The sequence below is a fragment of the Coptis chinensis genome, unplaced genomic scaffold, assembly GCF_015680905.1.
Source record: "Coptis chinensis isolate HL-2020 unplaced genomic scaffold, ASM1568090v1 utg2326_pilon_pilon, whole genome shotgun sequence".
Classification (NCBI taxonomy): Eukaryota; Viridiplantae; Streptophyta; class Magnoliopsida; order Ranunculales; family Ranunculaceae; genus Coptis; species Coptis chinensis.
In genome coordinates, this window is record NW_028238125.1 from 61,147 (window position 1) to 79,793 (window position 18,647).

Consider the following 18,647-nt stretch of genomic DNA (forward strand, 5'->3'; position numbering starts at 1 on the left):
TCCAAATATTTCAAGGGGGCTTCAAAGCTGAGAAACAAACTTTTCTGAGTCATTACTAGATATTGTATTATATGTATTTGATCTTCTATAGTATTGTAGCTTGTAATGTTATGCCCAAATTTTTTTATAAGAACTCAACATTGATCCTAGGCCATTTTGTTTGGCTTCTGTTTGTTAAGGAGACGAAGCGTTTGAGGGTCTTTTATTTCTGGGTTGTGTTGCATAACCCATCGCTACGACCATATTATCATTTGCTCAGTTTTCCATAGTGTAGGAGACCGTCTTGTGTATGTAAGATTTTGTATCATATTCAACGCAACTGGAGACAAGCCCTTCAGTGTGGCCTGTTGACTGTTGTGATTTGACTTATTTGACCTTTTGTAATGGTACACAATGGGTCGCAGTATGTTTTAGTGACTATAGTATCGCATAATATCGAATTCTATAGTGGCAATGGATCCATCTATCATCTATGTAATATAATACTGGTTAAAATGTCATGGTGGATATATGTCGAAGTTGTGCTGTCTGTTGCCCTCATTACTGTCTTGGGCAACGTAAGAAGTGAATATACTGGGCATAGATGAAACTGCATGCACATCCTCTATCAACGCTACTTCATATGTATGGTGTGTGGTCTGTAGTCTGTACTAACTCTAAGCAGCGAAGGTATTCATGGGAGACAGTCATATTTGGGAGAACTGAAAGTCATTGAGCCTCGATATCAGATCACCCATCATTCTAAGGAATATATGAAGGACTTCTGTCCAATGGGTTGTGGATAATAAAGTCATAACAATCCCATAGACACCAGGATCATACACTTGACAACAATTTATTAGACACCAGTTTGAAATTTGAATACTCCGTGGTTAATATGTAAGAGAAGTATAATGGGGGCTATATGGGCTGCTAAAGGCAAATATAGCACCCCAACCACAAAAATGTCATTCAATGTGCTGCTAAAAGGGTTTTAAATTTGGAAGGAGTAAAACCCAGCTAAAGTTAAGACCTTCTCTAGCAGCTGTTATAATAAATTCGGGAGACAAACGACATAATTTCTGCCGTTCGTGTGTTAAATTTCGACGGACGGAAGAAACTGTGATATCCGTCCAAAAAAAATTCAACTTAAGTTACAAAATAATGGACAGACGGCAAAAACTATATCTGTATCATTTAGCACTTCAAAACAAAAACACGATTGGATTAGTTTTTTGATTTTGGGGTTACAAATTTGGCTGGACAAACTAAAAGATCTATGTGGCACCTTTTAGGTTTTAGCAGCTCTCCATTAGACTTGCTCTAAGGACGGCTGTACGTGTCAATTAAGGCCAGTTTAATAAACCTTCTTGAATGTTAGTATCTGTAAAGGGGGAGAAAGGGTCCAACACTCAGATGTGCGGGATGCAGTATGAATATATGATTGTCAAAATTGAATGCGTATAGTTAGATTGATCACAAACAACAATCATAATCAATAACATGTTATAAATAGACAATGGGTCCATACACCCAACGCTGCTTATCTGACAATATTTAACCCGTCGATGATGGCCATACTTCCTTCCCTTCCAACCCAATAAATAATGAGACAGCCACGTGTGATTAAGAAAGATATTAAAGACATCACTGTAAGTCTGTAACAAACAAACCAACTTTGAGACAAATAAATGAAATAAGCCACATAAACACAGCATCATAGATAGGTAGATTGATAGATTATTCATGAATGTAATCGAAACAAAAGTCCCTCAAAACAGAAGTCAATGCCCGAACCATTACCCTTGCTAAGTGATGATGAATCCACACAGCAAGGAAACACTGGCTATGGTGCGTTCTTGACTCCCTCTTTAAAGACCCTTTTTGGTTTCCAAAATGACTGAATGAAAGGAATCCTATTTGTTTAAAAGCCAAAAAGAAAAAAAAAATACTCTAGGGAGTTGCTATAAAACTTGGAGTAGCCAATGCAGCAGCAGATGAGTTAAGCAACTTCAGCTCTTGATGAGGGCATTCAATACTGACCAACCAAGTAAAATCAGAACCAACAACCCACCTCCAAAATCCATCTTTCACCATTAAATGCCACCAACAAGAGTCAATGAGTTGTTCTGATCCCTATATTTAAAGATTGTTGTGGTGAGTGCAGCCATGCAGCTGAAGTAGTAAATCATCAAGAACCAGTGCAATTCAAGGCAGCCTTTATTTGCTGGACAGTGGTGCTGATGAGGTTGTTAACTGTATTCACCGACTCCAAACTGAGTTTTGCTGATGGCAAGCTACTCACTAGTATCTGAAACGCCACCGTCACAAGTGATCCTCCTGACCTGCTTACTGTAGAGCTCGTTGAAGTGCCTGCTGTACCTTGGTCTGGTCGACCATCTGGCAAAATGGCAAACCCCGAAGGGAGCAAAGGGATGAACGAAGGGTCTTCACCACTCATTGCTATGTTGATAGCTGGAAGATCGACGGTGGCATAGACGACAAGTGATGCTCCCGATGAGTCTGTACAGCTCTCTTGGAGAATCAACATGTTATGACTTGCATTTAATGCCTGTAAGAAAATGTACTTGTGATGAAAGGACTAACTAATCTGGATACTGATAGATATAATTCAAGTCAGAAAGAAGACTTACTCGAAGAACTGATATACTATTTCCAGGATGTGATCCATTTGCAATATGAGCAACCTCTTGTACCGAATTACCATTGGAGAGAACATCCCACTGATCAAAATAGAAAAGAAAACCAAGTACTTAGTTCACTTTTCTATTTGGTCCCTAGATAAAAGTGATCCAACACTAAATGTTCATAGAATACCTGAGAACGAGACCTCTCGTCTCTGAAGAAGTTGAATACATTCTGTGAAGATACAGGCAGCCATATGGAAGTTGCAGCACTAAGAACCACACCATTGGGTTGCCCAGGATCTGTGCTCTTGTGAACTGTCACTCGGACCCCGACATCATTCAGACCAGAAAGGGTAGTCCATCTGTGGCCATTTGAAGCACTTATGCTCGCACAGAAATTGTTAATCATCCTTTGTGAGAGCTTCATCATGCTTCGTCTACCATCCGTGAGGGAATAACTAAACATCATTTGAAATAATGTAAGAACAGACTGAGGCAACCAACAAAGCGCATGATAAGGTGCTAAAAGTACCAAAGGTTCAAAGATAATTCTAATACACACCTCCTCCAAGATCCCGCGTAGAAGCCCCAGTCACCATCAGAGAAGCAAATCGCTCGCACATCCTCTGCAATGTAGCAAGCCACCTCTCTGCTCCGAATGCCATACCACTGTTAACAACTTCCCTGTAAAGACGATGGCTCGGTGTTTTCTCTTCAACCTCCACATGTTCTGCCCAAGTGACCTATCAAAGTATTCCTCCAGATATGAGATAATAAGAGGTGGCCTTATTTAGGAAGAAGAAATCAACTGAAAATTGGGTGCATGTTATTGATTCAATCACCTTAGAGTATCCATTGGGCATGTCTTGAATCAAGCAACCAGATGGAAGCCTTCGAGAGTGAGGTGACGAAAACTGATTTTGTCGAGATATATCAAACGACACATCTGATATCGCCCATAATCCTTGCTCTAGTTGTTGGCAGTACCGAAGGAAGTAGAATTCTCGAGTTGATACCAAAGGTGAAAGCACCTGTAATTCTTCGTACATCTGTGCATAGAGACTTCTATTTAGAACAATTCTGTCAAACTACGATTCACATGTTGAATGAAGATATAGGTGATTACCAGTTGCAAGGATCCACTACGATTGCCTGTCATGCCAGATGCTAGTACTTCAATTATCTTAGCCTTCAACACTATTGTAGGAAAAAGCTCTACCCATTTATTCTGCAATGAAATTGGTACCAATTAAGAAACAGTAAGAAAACAGACACTAGTAACCAAGATTAATGAGGAAAAGGAACAATGCTCACAGGATCCATAAACATGTCAACCAGTGCCAATCCGTTCATAATAACCACACCAGAGTCTCTTGATGCCTCTATTCGAACATCTGGATTTTTCAATTGATTCATGCTGGGAAAGATTCTCTCATAATTTTCAAGATTAAGAACATCCCTCCCATCAACTGGAGACCTCATCCACAAGGGTTCACCCGCCTGTACAAGGCGTATCAATTCATCCATGGCATTGGAAGCACACTCAGCCATCAGTGATTTATCCATCTCAGAGATGCCGGACATCTGTAATGGCAATGTAGGGATGGAAGAGGAGCTTCCAGGAAGAAGATCAAGATCGAGAGAAGGTCCAGAGATGCCCTGAGCCCCAAAACTCCCCATAGATAAGTCCAATGAAGTAGCGGAAAGAGGCTGAATTGGAGGGAGTTGTGTAATAGGTCTTCCAATGTACTTAGCAGCAATGCTAGATACTCTGTCAAGCTGCAATAGACATCCATAAAAAAATGAATAAGCAAATTACAAAGAGAAGATGGAAATGAAGAAGAACTAGTTTCATTTAAAATTATACCTCTTCTTTCAGTCGGGCATTTTCCATTCGCAGTTTTTGTTCATCAAAGTACATATCTTCGGCCATGGGTGGACCACCGCAAGATGGGCAGATAACATTTTTTAGAGCCTCTCTAATTGCAATGTTCTCACACCGGATCTTATCGTTCTCAGACCGAAGTGCACAGTTATCTGCACGTTCGTGTTGTGCCTAAAGCAGCATCATAGAGATGAAGAAGTTGGTGGAAAAAAAAAAAAGGTAAAAGAACAATGGGGGTCCTGTGGCCTAAAGGAAAGATATAACACAGGAGGAGTGATGGAATTACCTTCATCTGCGTCCTCCTGTTTTGGAACCAGAACTTGATCTGGCGAGGTTCCAGCCCCAAATCTCTGCTTAACTGCAACCTCTGCTTCTCGTCTGGGTGTGGACATTCCTTGAACATTCTTTAGTTCAAGACGAGAAACATCAACAACATAAACATCAGTGACCGACACAATCCAATCCATTACCAACCAGTTGAATGAAAGAAACAGAAAAAACAGTCCTTTTTTAAGTTTCAAACAACACTCAAAAAGGAGGGGAAAAGAGAGAAGAAAACAAAAAGATAAATGGCCAAAAGGGAGAAGCTAATCAGAGGTCAAAATAACTAAAAACAGAAAGGGAAAAAGGGATAAAAGTCGTTTTGAGTGCGCACAGGAAAGTGTGTTTAGTTTAATAATATGTGAAATCTAGCTATCAGCAGTGACACACCAAACAAGAAAGGGGACAAGAAGATACCTTTCAAGCTCCTGAATCTGACGAGCAGTGTGACGGTGGTAGCGCTTCTTCTTTCTGTTGTGTTGGAGGTCAGAAACATCTTGGTCATCCCCAGACCCAGCACCTCCTCCACTTCCAGAATCCATCTCGTTTCTTGCTGCTTCTGGCCTTTTTTATTTTTCAAAAACTCTTGAACTACCCCAACAGCTACTTAATTGTCCTCTCATCCAAAGTGAAAACTTAAATTAACTGCTGGAAAGAAGAAAAGGGGCTGGTGCTTGTTTGTTGGAAATGCATGCTTGTTGTTGGTGTTATAAAAAATTTGGCTAGTAGTAGTAGTGGGACAAGAAGGCCGGAGTTAATGATGAATACAAGGGTGATAAAGGAGCTGATATGGAAAGGAGAAACGGCCGGGAACAAGAGATACGGGAGGCATCAATCAGGATGAGAGAGAGAGAGAGACAACGGAGCTAATTTGGTAACAGAATCACACTCCAATTAAAGCCTTCTCGCACGCTCTCTCTCTCAATATATCTTTTGATCCCAAGCCCAATATTATTCCAACGCACCCGGCCTCCAGAAGATATATATGTTTTTGGTTATTAGACCATCACACCTTCTCTTTGCTTGCCCTTCTAAAAGAAAGAAAAAGAGAGAAGACAGACAAGTGACCGACGGATTTAAAGCTCTCTTTCTAACTGCAACTGCCTGCCTGCTTCAACAACTAAACAAGACTAGTACTACTCCTCTTTCTCCCTTCGAGGCTGGACTGGATTTTTCTCTCTCCTCAACAATACATACACACTCTCATACTGAATGTAATGTAATGTAGACTAGTATAGCAGTAGTAGTATTGTAGTAGTAGTAGTAGTGGTGAGTGTGGATATAGAGAGTTGGGGGTGGGTGGGTGGTTATACAAGTATATATATATTGAAGTAATAGATACCAGTATACAGTCAGTTTTTCTTTTGTGCGCCATTAATAGGCTACGGCTCTTTCATTGCCAGTTGCCAACCGGACTTTTCTCAACATCATTCACCACCGGGTTCCATTTCCCGATGTATACGAGCTGACTTGTCGTCACCCGTATGGACATATCTTCTATTAGATCCTCGTCTCCTTTTTGACTAAAACGACCCCAACTTCCTTTTCCATTTCCAGATTACTCCAACTTTTCACACCCACACGTACTCATGTCTCTTATGTAAATGCCCAAGCAACCAAAGTCAACCCTGTTCCTTTCGGGTATGGGCGTATGGCATCCAATCTTGACATCTTCTTCCACTTTTAGCCAAAATTATATCTGGATTTTCAACTACTGCCTTGGGGAAAAGAGTAATTCGTTAATTGAAACCCAAAAACAGCTAGTCCCTCCCTAAGTATACATCATTATTACGAAATGAATATACGACATGTTTCAATTCCAGAATCGTTGGATCTCAATTATTTGGGCATTGAAACCTTAATTAAATTTCAATAATAATACAAATTTTCAGTCATTTTTATTTTTTTTAAAAGTGGAAATTATATTTATAACGATTAAATCGATAACAAGTTTTACAAATAATTAATACAAGCGTGTCTTGTGAGTCTTTTATAAACGGTAAATTCTATTTTTCTAAATACAAATTCATTAGAACTAATTTCTATTTTTCTAAATACAAATTCATTAGATCCAGCTGTCAAAACGTGCAAAAACAAATATATATATTTTTTTATAGCCATAATTAGGCTTTATTAACACTTTATATTCATGAACTAATACTAATTCTATCTCATACTAATTGACCAACTCTAAGAAACTAGTCACATTCATACGATTGAACATTCTTAATCTATAATATACATGTAGAAAGGCTGCAACCAACCTTCTAGCTGATTGTCTTTCTTGTAACACCATCATGGATGGTTGTGCATCAATTTTAACAATTTTTCTTTTTAAGCATAAATCTTAAAGGAATTACTTATAAATCTTATAATTACTCTGAGGGAAATGATTATGAATTCTCTTCTAACAATCATAAAATATTATTATCATGGAGCCAATATGGAATGAATTCCAATCTTTTCCCTATCTGGGGGAATGACTTGGCTTCCCTTCTTGAGTTGTTTTTTATTGCACAAATACAATATGGAAAATTATGCTTGCGGGGAAGCTCGATCTTAATCCTTTGAGCTTTGAAACAACAACTTAAGTAGTTGGCCAGGGTGGCCAGGGCAGTTTAGGATATCATCTATAATGCCAACAAAAAAGAAACAAATAATACGAGATCAACATTAATATATTATAGTATTTATGACAAAATATCTATGACACTTGTGGACTGTGGAGGAGACAAATTTTATGAAGACCACCCCTACAAAATTCAAAATTCAGAATTCAGCCCGCTATAAGTAAATGGAGCCCAAAACTCAAATTTGTCTATGAACATAATGCTGAACTATTAACTTATCAAAATGTGTAGTATATGACATATTGTCATATTGTATTTGTAAAGAATAAAAAATAAAGGCTATTTTATGGAAGTCTAAGTTCGTATACTATAAAATGGATAGTAATGTAATGGCAGCTGGCCAATTCTAACGAGTTTGTATTTAGGAGAATATGATTTGTCATTCAAAAAAGATTTGATGTACGTTTATTTTAATTATTTGTAAAATTCATTATCAATAAAATTTCCACTTAAATGAAAACAAAAAATAAATAAAAATATACCATAAAATAAACCTAACGCAAAACAAGTGAGCAACCAACCCAAAGTCTCAAACAACCCTCATACCAGAAAAAGACATGCAAGCTAAGACAGACCGTTATTGTTCTAGATGTCCATACTAGAAATGTTCTTAGCAACTCATTGACCAACTAAGGCATCTGATCCATAGGAGACGTTCTTGTACATTATGAAATGAAATTGGAAAATACAACAATTCTTTAATTTGTTCCCTTGGCCTAAAAATGATTAGGAATTGAACAATAATGGTGATGTAGGGTTTATAACCCCTATTTCTTGTGCCAGGATTACTTCTGCTTGTGCTAAGATTGTTTTCACTACTTGTGCCAATGATTATAGTTTTAATAATTAAAAATATTGTTAATTGGGAATTTAATATTTTCTATTATATATGAGTTTAATTATTAAAATTTTAAGTTTCTTGATTATCAAGTATAAAACTTAATTATCTGCATAAATATAAAGAAGTCAATTGTAGTTTAGTTTTAGTTAGTTTAGTTTAGTTTTTTTTTTTTTTTTGCTGAGGATAATTTATATTAAGCAAACATGGAGGCACTATATATTGTGCAAGGGTACCTAAGTCTCCTCATCACATTAATTGTACGTAGTTTAAATGAATCAATTTTCAATTATCAAATCTCTAAAAGCCTAGATGCTTTTCTATTTCAACTCCTACAATTCTTCAATTCAATATTCTTCTCATTTAAATCTATTTTCACTTTTGAGGATCTCCACATCGTTCATTCTCTTTCTCTTTTTGTTCAACATCAAATTACGATTTTTGGTGCTAATATATAATTTACATAGCCGAGCAAACATGCATATGTGACTTTGCTATATGGTTAGGTTGGTTGCAATAATGGCGATCTTCGAAGGCGTATGTTCGTACTTAGGTGTTCATAATACTGTATTTAATTACTATATTTCTACTATCTGTGAAATATATAGTTCGAAGATTTTGAATTTTTGATAAATTTAATTACATCCTTAATTAATTATCAGAGTTCATCATATATTTTTTATTTGGTGTTTTTGTGCATGAAAGAAATGACTATGTTAATGTCAAAGTTCATTAACTCATATTGTACACTCATATGGCATTGGTAGATGATTAATATTCCATACTTTCATGTGAAGTGAGGCCTCATTTTAATAAATTTTTACTGACCCTGTGAGCTGAGGTACGTAAAAGACATTCCATCTTTTGTCTTGTCATTGTAGGTTAGTATTTGGTTGTAACTAATATTGAATTGATGAATCATATTTGTCGATCACCATTCAACATTTATAGTCGAGCAATATCATTCATCATCGACCTATTTTATTGTTGTTACTATACAAGCAAACAACTTCAGGACATAATACAAGCTCCAATAAAGCTTTCGTGGGCTCGTGGCTTCTTCTTTAATATCTCTAATTAATCCATTGCGACTAATGAATACATAAACTAAAGTAAAAACGGAAAAGGCGACCAGCATTATACGATTACTGATGATGAGAGATGACCAAACGTTTTGAGTAGTTGGTTGTAGTTGTGACAAAAGTTATCAGATCATCATCATATCATGCTTCATATGGGCTATGGCTCCTTCAATATGCATTTAACATATCTTTATGTTAGTGTCTCTGAATATACATCTAGAGTCTAGACGTCTAGTATCCTCAGGCTTGCAATATTATGTTAGCTAGGGGTACCCTTATGTTAGTGTCTCTGTGTTAAGATTTTAATATATCCTTCTCATTTGACTGCTGAGTACGTTTATCTTTTAAAGCCGTATTAGCTCAGTATATTCGCGTTACCGTTTTAGTTTCATGCAAAAACAAAAGAAAAAGGCTTCGTCTATGAGCACTATATCAGGCATTAGAAGTAATAGAAGTATTTTATCGAAATGTCAAAGCGGTACATTCAACTGCTTGCTCCATTTTTTAATGGATTAGGCGTGGAAAAAACATATTTAGATGGACGAATATTTGTTTCAAGTTCTTCATGATTTTGTTAGTTCAGATTGGAATGTAAGTGGAATGAAGCATCCTGAACTATTTAGGCCATACTATTTGAAAAGAGATATAGGTACTGCTTAAGCACTTGCTAACCTATATAAACAGTCTGTACAAAGATTCAATTAGGGGAATCGTTTTTAACTTTATTCCAAACTGCAACAATTTTACTCATGCAGATCTAAAACTCACCAAGTGTTAATGACGCTAGCTACAAAACACAAATGCAAATAAGTTAAACACATTTACATCCTACCTATATACTTGCAGATTCTTCCAAGTCCCTATGAATTGGCCCGGCTGCCAAAAAAAAAATAGGCGTTTATGTTTTCTCATTCCTGGAGTTTCCATCATTTTTCCACTTCCTTATAGAGCAATTGAACCAACAGTAAGAACAATGCTTAGTGTAAGCCATTATATCCTGAAATAGTAAGCATATGTGCTTCACATGGCATGGGACTGATCTAGTCAAGGGCAGCTTTGTTCCTCCGAGTATTAATCGGCTTTGGCAAGCCATCAAAGATTGGTCTAGCAATGGCTGCGGCTGAAAGAGCCTGTAAATCAGGTTTTAAACTCCATTTCAAAGTAGTGAGGATGGATGAGGAGTCACTGGTCTCCTGGTCCTGCAAATTCGATGTGCTAGATGATTTTCTGACTTCCACAAAAGCATTGACCATTGGAGAGTTTACAATTCCCATAGGTGTAGAATTTATCAGAATGTCAAAGCCTAAGAGGTAAACCTTTTTCCCGTTATTCAAACACACTGCTTCTTGCTCTTTCATTATTTTTGAAAACCAAATTCATCAGCAATGGATTTCTCAACCTTGGCTTCTTCAAGTGGAAAAATTAAGCATAATTTAAGAAGTATCCCAGATGGACGAATGTTCATTTGTTTCCCTGTAGACTAGTTCTTCATGATCATTCGGTATGAGAAAAAAATATTTTACAACTATGGACACTAGTTCAAACTCCTATGTACAACTAAAAGCAATGCCCAATACCAACACTAAAAATTGGTATCCGTTGGAGGAGAGAACATGAAATCTTTTTAGGTATCCTCCTTATGTCAGAGATGTGTTTCTTTAAACTGTTTAAGCAAAAAGCCTGAATGCAACCAAAGTTTATTCCAAATGAATTTTTGTTTCAAAAGGTTATATTGGTAGTTGTTACTTGGAGGAAGGATATATTATCGTCTCTGGAGAATGATTGCTCACTTATTGGAGTTATTGCAGTCTTATCTCTCTCAAACTTCGTATGACAACTTTATTGCAATCGCTAGTGAGAATATATGATCAAATTGCACAAAGAATTTGAACGGAAGAAGAAAATAGGGCAGCTTAAGTGTTTCAAAACGAGAAAAGTATCTAATCTAGTGACCCTTTGATGTTTTTCATATTGGTGCTGTCTGCCTGTCTGGTTTCAGAAAACATTGCCAACTGCAAATTAGATGGTACATTAGTAAGTGAAATCATATTCCACCAATCATTTGCTAACCATATTCTCGATTCTGTCTTGTTTTAAAATTTTGGGTCGAGAGAACGAAACAGTACCAGATAAAATATTTTCAAGGGGGCTAAATTCGACAGTTTCATTTTTTTTTCTAAAGAAAAAATTAACCTAATTCTAGAAAATTGAGAGTGAGTGTTTTATTCTAACTCAAGTAAAATAAACGACTGCATGAATTAAATCTTGATATTCCAAACTCAAAATCACATTTATAAGTTTGGATTATTACATTGATTGGTAGATATGATCTTTAACTAATACATTGAAAATAATAAAAAAAATCCTTTCTAAATTTGCCATATTCTGGTGAAAATAAACCGTTTACGAAATTTTATTTCTATATTTGACAAGTTTGGAATTTTTTGAATTTTATTTCAGACAACCAAGCCATGCGCTATCTTTTGATGATAACCCTAAATGGATAGTAATAAAATGGAAAATTATTGAAGATTAACAGGTTAGGGGTACCTTGCTGATAACAAGAAGAAAGAAAGAGGTGTGCGCTGGTTGTTTCTGTGATGTATTGGCTATTGCATTTTAGGAGAAAAAATAAGATGGGGCATTACCTCGAAAGTTTATTCGCATTTTACGCTACTCAGTATTCGTCAGAATATCCTTTCACTTTGTTAAGTCAAATAGAATCGCTTTTGTTCGACTAAAATCGAGATATGACTTATTATTATCATAAATCCGTGCGATTCCTACACTCGCTGCGACCTTCTTCACCTTCTCTATTCTCATGGAAACCGGTAATCAATCAATCAATCAATCAATGGGCATATATTATATTAATTAAGTAATAACTAGAATGATCGAAAGAACGAATCTTTCTTTTATTTTATTGGCAGACTGGTAAGCTTCAGCAAACCCTAGCATCTGAAATCCACAAGTCGGGTACCACTCTTCATTCCGGCGTAACTTCCACTGTTAAGCTGTTTCCCGCCTTAGCTGGCCAAGGCAGGTTCTTCATTTGTGGCGACGATGACCACTTGAAAACTATTCCTGCCTCCATCCATTTTGTCACCGACACAACTCTTTGCACTACTTTGAGCAGAGACGGAGCCAGGGTGGTTCGGACCGTCGAGCACTTACTTTCCGCTTTAGAGGCCACTGGGGTCGATAATTGCCAAATTCAAGTCCTTGGGGTTGACCTCATGAGGTATCTCATTATACTCTTCCACCATCAATAACTTGTAAATAACTGGATTCTAACTTTGAATTCGCCTTTATTTTGTTTGCCTGTGATCGATCATAGGTTCCTCTGTTAGACGGGTCAGCAAAGGAATGGGTCGAGGCAATAGAGCGAGTTGGAATCTCTCAGGCAAAGGATCACAATGGCAATACCATGGACAAATTAGCACCATTTCTTCATCAAACTGTGCATGTCAGGACAAATGATTCTTTTATAACTGCCATTCCGTCTCCAAAGGTTCAAATTACTTATGGAATCAACTTCCCACAGGTAAAATTTATATCCCTTCCCTTCTCAAGTTATACATCACTACACCTCTTTTTCATATGTTATGCATTCAATATATTACAGGTAATGCCACTTTTATTTTTTCTAGTTCACATTAGGACTTTTGATATGCAAGTCACATTTTCTGTGAGTTGTTCACTATTAGAAGCTACCCATTCTGCAGCTTATGTAGTAATCAAGTGAGCAGAAGGGGTGAGGGGTATGTGGCCCAAAATGTAATCTGGTAGGTTTCTGTCTGTCTGTCTGTCTGTCCTCAATCTTTTGCCTTCCTTCTCTCTCTCCCTCCTTCACTCTCCAACTCTCTCTTTCTCCCCACCCACAAACCCATCTCTCCCTCTCTCTTCTCCACCCTCCGCTCACGCCCCCACTACTGCTTGCAGTTATCTAGTAAATGAAAATGTAAGTTAATGTTCGGTCAGATCCAAATATAGTAACCTCTTTCATTTTTTCGCAGGTGCCGGCTATTGGTTGCCAATGGTTTTCGTCTGTCCCCCTAGACGATTTTTCCTATTTGAAGGAAATCTCTCCTTCAAGAACTTTCTGCATACATGAAGAGGTTTACTTCTAACTCACCTCCACCGATAGGATTTATGATTCCTGTTTTAAGTGTAAATGGCATAACGATGCCTGGAATACTTTTCTTGCATACATGGGTAACACTGTTTCCATTGACAGTTTTAGTAGTTTCTGCCCAAAATATAATGAAGAGCTAATTTTAGCTTTGCATAATCACGTGGAACATTTTTCTGTGTTGAGAACTTGAGATCTGCATTCACTGCATAATTTGCATATATAAGTTACCACGATATGGTGGTAATTTATAACGATAAAAGATTACATTTTGTCTGTTATGAGTTATCAATAAAAGACTACATTTTGAATTGAGTTATCAAGTAATGAGTAATTTCTCATTCATTTTTTTATTGAAACTCATTCTAACTTTCTAAGACTGTTCTTTAATGTGCATGTATAAATATTCATGAAGGTGGAGCAAATGTATAATGCTGGATTTATTCAAGGTGGTTCTACAGAAAACGCCATGGTTTGTAGGTTAGTTGCTCCATTTCATGCTATTGTAACTTGATTCACTCTCCCAGATGTTACATTCTTCTTACATGATCATTTGGTTTGGAAATATGATGACAAGAATAATTTGTAGTCTCAGTAGGTTTCTCTAACTTGTTTTTTCTGTTCATCATTTATCTATTGATTTTTATTTTCTATTTTTTTTATTCAGTTCCAAGGAAGGATGGTTAAATCCACCTCTACGATTCCAGGATGAACCTTGCCGCCACAAGGTTTTAGATCTTGTAGGGGATTTTTCTCTCCTTGCACAAAATGGTAATCAAGGGGTTCCCATGGCACATATAATTTGTTATAAGGTAATCCATCTTTCTCTTATCTCTATTGATATCATACTATATCGACTTTCTTTGTATTTATTTATAAGAAAAGGATATTTGGCATTCAGAAACTCGTTTGGAGGAATGGGAATTCCAGAGTTTCACTTTTTTTTCTTTCTCAAGAGGTTTCTTTAAGTGCTTGCTTTTGAGGCAATGGTGTGCATTTAGAGAGCGAGTTTGTGGACAGACTTGTCCACAAACAGCAGCTTCTCATTGGTCCAAACACTTTGTGGGCCAGATAAACAGTTTTTTCGAGCAGGTAAATAGTTTTTCTGGGCAGCCTCTCCACCAATCAGCACATGAGGTCTTGTGGACAACAAATAGTTGTATGTCCACAAAAATTATTCTCGTGCATTTAATAGTCAAAGGTGGATAGAATTATGAGGAACAAAGTTTCAAAAATTCATTAGAATCCAAATTAAGTGCTAAGTAGGCTTGAATGTTGCAGGGTGGCCATTCGTTGCATGCCAAATTTGTGCGTCATCTTACAAGATTATGAAAATGAAGAACCAGACTGAAGCATGCAAAACATCCCGGACTGAAGCTTGTCTTGACAAAACTGAAGTCATTGCCCCCCAAATACATATTTAACATGATCGTGGATCTTATACATCAGAAGGATTTTGTTTCCATGTTATAGGCAAAGACAACCATGATTTGCTTGCTTAGCAGGCGGATACAGACTGTATAGTGGTGAAACCTCATCTGTGGGACTTCCATACACCATGTCTTCTAGAACGTGTGAAAGGTTTTTACCACTCTATGTTTGCAGTATCTTGTATATGTAGTATTGAAATTTTTGGTCACTGTATATGCACAAAGGGGTTTACCCCTATGTTTGCAGTATGTCATGATGTGGTTATCAAAACTGTCTATGTATTATCTGTCTTTTCTCTATATATACATGGAATGCATGTGGATTTTTAGGCTTATTTCCTAACAATCCTCACATAAACCACCTTTAAAAATCTGACCCCGTTGAACATTTCTAGTTTTATCAAAGTAAGAGTGTTCAAATTTGAAAAATGTGTGAATCCTGGATTCCTTGGACGACCCTTTCTATTGTATGTACCAAAACAGTATGATACCACAAATATGAATATATGATGCATATGATCGAGATCATGTACATGTCTCGCCAATGCTGAATGGGGAAAGAGTATGCACATATAGTCATGCGTGGCAAGTGGTGAATCTAACATTCTTGCCTCGTTTCTGATAACCCAAAGTTCAATCCATTTGCCAACCTAACGGATACAGAGCTCCATTTGAGATGTACTTCCACAATTTAATCTGATGTCTCTGAAAGGGCTGATGTATAAATCTAAATAACTGCACTTGATAAATAAAAAGATAGACTACTAAACTCTTCAAGTTGTCAAGATACACAAGCTATTATCTTTTAACTGATGTAGAAATTACAATATGTGAATATTTTTATCATAAAACACAAACACAAAGATAGGTTTATAAAATAAAAAACATATACATATTTAGATTCCTCTTCCACCACCATTTGTAATCTCATCTAGAAAGCTCGGGGAATCATTTGGAGGCAGTAGGCTCCAAAACAATTTTCTTATCCTTTTTGTCAATGCAAAATAACTGAAGAATCAGAAGCTCAACAGATCGAGTGCCATGTCCTAGAAGGTTATTTTAGTTGCAGATCCACATTCCTTTCTCCACTCTTCATCTATACACATGTAGCAGGTGGGAGGAATACACTGGTGGTGTCTGTTTGTTCCTTCAGATCTGGTCGTTTCCCTTCAGAATATTGTACTTGCAAAGTGGACAAGATGCATTAATCTTGAGCCATTTAACGATACATGTGGAGTGGAAATGATGGCTACATGGGAGGGCATGGAGCTCTGCCGCATCCTCATACGAGCTCAAACAGATACAACATTCCTACATAGGAGTGCAAAAGAGAAAATGATTAGATCTATAATGCTCTCAATGGGTAGACTTCCCAGGCAGATCATTGATATATGTTGTAAAACTCTAGTGATGAAATTAGCCCGGTGTTGCTTCACATCAATAACCAAGAATTGGATGGTTTTGACTCAATAAACAATACTTCTTACATCCATTTCTAAATTGTAGGTAACTGAGATACTGTTTGGAAAAGGGGCATAAGATGACGGCATTGTGCAGGGGTATTCATCAGAGTAGAGTAGGTGTGGAAACTAAATTTGTCGCTGAAATTCAAGCGATTGCATTCAGTCTAGCCAAGGCTATTCTACAGGGTTGGAAGAGAATATGGATAGTATCGGATTCAAACGCTGCAGTTCAAGCATTCAACACTAACCAAGTGCATTGGAAAGCCAGATCTTTATGGAACATGTTAAAAAATGAGGTTGAGTGGCTACGCATTTCTTCCACATGTCGAGAGTGCAACTTTGGTGCTGATGCATGTGCACTCAAAGGTGCATCTACCCAAAGGACACAGTGAGTGGTGGGATGGAAGACCAGACTTCCTGTCTAGAATTGAACATCAAGACATGACATATTGCTGATTTCTTACTTGCTGTAATCTATGTATAGTTGGTATGCCTCAGCATATACAACTATTATTTTGCTTCATTCTTTTTATTTGTAAGACTTTTTACTTTTGGCTATTCAACACAATTAACTTTAGCAAAAAAAAAATATGGGTTAATAATATTAGTAAGAGATGTACTTACTTGAAAATGCTATCCTGTTCTACCAAATATGAAAAATTATAAAAAGAAAAAGTGGACTAAATCTGTATGGGTCTATGGGATGAGAATATAAATAATTACCGCGTCTTCAGGTAACAGAACATGTGTGTCAGCCAATTCTCCATGTACAGGTACCATTCTTCCTGCCCCACCAGTAGACTTCTCCCCATTGGTAAACACTTTGTAATTATATTTCCGAAGGATGCTGAGATCTGATTCTGTAGCACCTTCCTGTTTATTTACGCCAGAATGGTGGAAACAGTTAGCTACACGAGGTTTTCTTCCTTTTATAACAAATCACTTATTTTATCATGGTACGAAAATGATAATTCTTCCTTGTTATACCTGGCCTGCTACAGCATAGAGTACGGCGATAATGCAAGGCAAACAACAGCAAAGAGCAATGCCAATCATGCACGCCAAAGCAACACAAAAGATAGCAAAAAAGACATCGAACGCAAGGAATACTACAGCCAGCCTGCAAGACATCCAACATGAAATAGTCTAGTTATTATTGTTTTGAATTGGTGGTTGATAGATAGACATACAGATTCTAAAAGATAAAAAGAGAAGTAACAAGTTGGGGTGTTGAAGGCATATACCAATAGAGACGGGGAGCATTGTGCAAAAGGATGTCACCACCAGAGACTATCCAGTAAAATCCAACTATCCACCAGAAGAAAGATGCCATGGTATTGATGGATTCGCATCGCTTGGCAATACTGATGAAGCAATCGTTAGCAATCAATACACAACAACAACAACAACAAGTGCATTTATGCGGTAGTAAGAGTGTTGATGTCTGAATGTATACCTGGAACGATTCCCAGTGTTGGCAGAAAAAGAAGTACGTGCATCATCGACCTCATCATCCTCGCTATCGTCATCAGATGAAGATGAAGAGGATGTTGATGTTCTGAGGCCTTCTTCCAGAGTAGTGGGAGTACTGGTTGTTCTGGTCCTGGTATTATTCACTACGAGTGTCCTCCTCCTCCTCCTGCGGTATTCCAAGGAGACGAGAAGGACGTGAATTACACACTGTAGAGCATACCCGCCAATCCAAACCCTAATAGGAGTGTTAGGGCGTTCGCCGAGAGTGGAACTGAGCATGACAATGGACACGACAGTGAATGCTAGATTCCAGGCTATATCGAGGGCAACCACCGGTTTGGAATAACCCCAATCGGCGCGACGCTCCTCGAGCTGCACCGCGGCCGTCTCTCGGACCATGTTGGACGGTCCTCCGCCGCGTCGACCGGCCGCTCGGTTGAGCAGGCGAGCCAGAGCGTTGGGTCTGACATCTCTTGGCCGTAGCAGTGGCACCCCCTCCTCCGATCCAATTGTTTGCTGCTGCTGCTCTGCCATTTTTTCTCTTCGTTTCTTCTAATTATTCTTATTATTATTTTTATAGGAAGGAAGTGTTTAGTTTAGTTAAGAGTGAGTGGAAATAATTCAAAGGTTGACGAGACTTTGGTTTGGATTTGTAGATATGATTTTGTAAGTGAAAGTGTAGATTGTATTAGATTTGATTCTTATTTAGATACTTTTAGAAGCCAAGTGTATATATATAATAATATAATATAATATAAAATCGTAT

At 37.4% G+C, this 18,647-nt stretch overlaps 3 protein-coding genes across 3 annotated transcripts; 1 reads left to right on the forward strand and 2 right to left on the reverse strand.

The window, feature by feature from the left end:
• Positions 1-1,671: 1,671 nt before the first annotated feature.
• LOC147473564 (homeobox-leucine zipper protein ROC8-like) lies at positions 1,672-5,509 on the reverse strand. Its single transcript, XM_086587298.1, has 10 exons — positions 5,251-5,509; positions 4,799-4,916; positions 4,495-4,683; positions 3,942-4,406; positions 3,754-3,855; positions 3,470-3,676; positions 3,186-3,370; positions 2,818-3,085; positions 2,634-2,723; positions 1,672-2,551 (listed from the first exon to the last, which is right to left on the reverse strand). Exons 1-10 carry the CDS (start codon positions 5,373-5,375, stop codon positions 2,171-2,173), a joined length of 2,130 nt encoding a protein of 709 aa, XP_086443424.1. The 5' UTR covers positions 5,376-5,509; the 3' UTR covers positions 1,672-2,170.
• Positions 5,510-12,058: 6,549 nt separating this feature from the next.
• Positions 12,059-15,216, forward strand: LOC147473565 (putative UDP-3-O-acyl-N-acetylglucosamine deacetylase 1, mitochondrial). The gene is made up of 7 exons (XM_086587287.1): positions 12,059-12,214; positions 12,314-12,617; positions 12,719-12,927; positions 13,400-13,501; positions 13,931-13,995; positions 14,183-14,327; positions 14,797-15,216. Exons 1-7 carry the CDS (start codon positions 12,134-12,136, stop codon positions 14,845-14,847), a joined length of 957 nt encoding a protein of 318 aa, XP_086443413.1. The 5' UTR covers positions 12,059-12,133; the 3' UTR covers positions 14,848-15,216.
• Positions 15,217-15,732: 516 nt separating this feature from the next.
• On the reverse strand, positions 15,733-18,602 carry LOC147473566 (Zinc finger, C3HC4 type (RING finger) family protein). The gene is made up of 5 exons (XM_086587285.1): positions 17,865-18,602; positions 17,653-17,772; positions 17,396-17,528; positions 17,132-17,281; positions 15,733-16,256 (listed from the first exon to the last, which is right to left on the reverse strand). The coding sequence occupies exons 1-5, from the start codon at positions 18,413-18,415 to the stop codon at positions 16,095-16,097; spliced, it is 1,116 nt and encodes a 371-aa protein (XP_086443411.1). The 5' UTR covers positions 18,416-18,602; the 3' UTR covers positions 15,733-16,094.
• Positions 18,603-18,647: the final 45 nt, after the last annotated feature.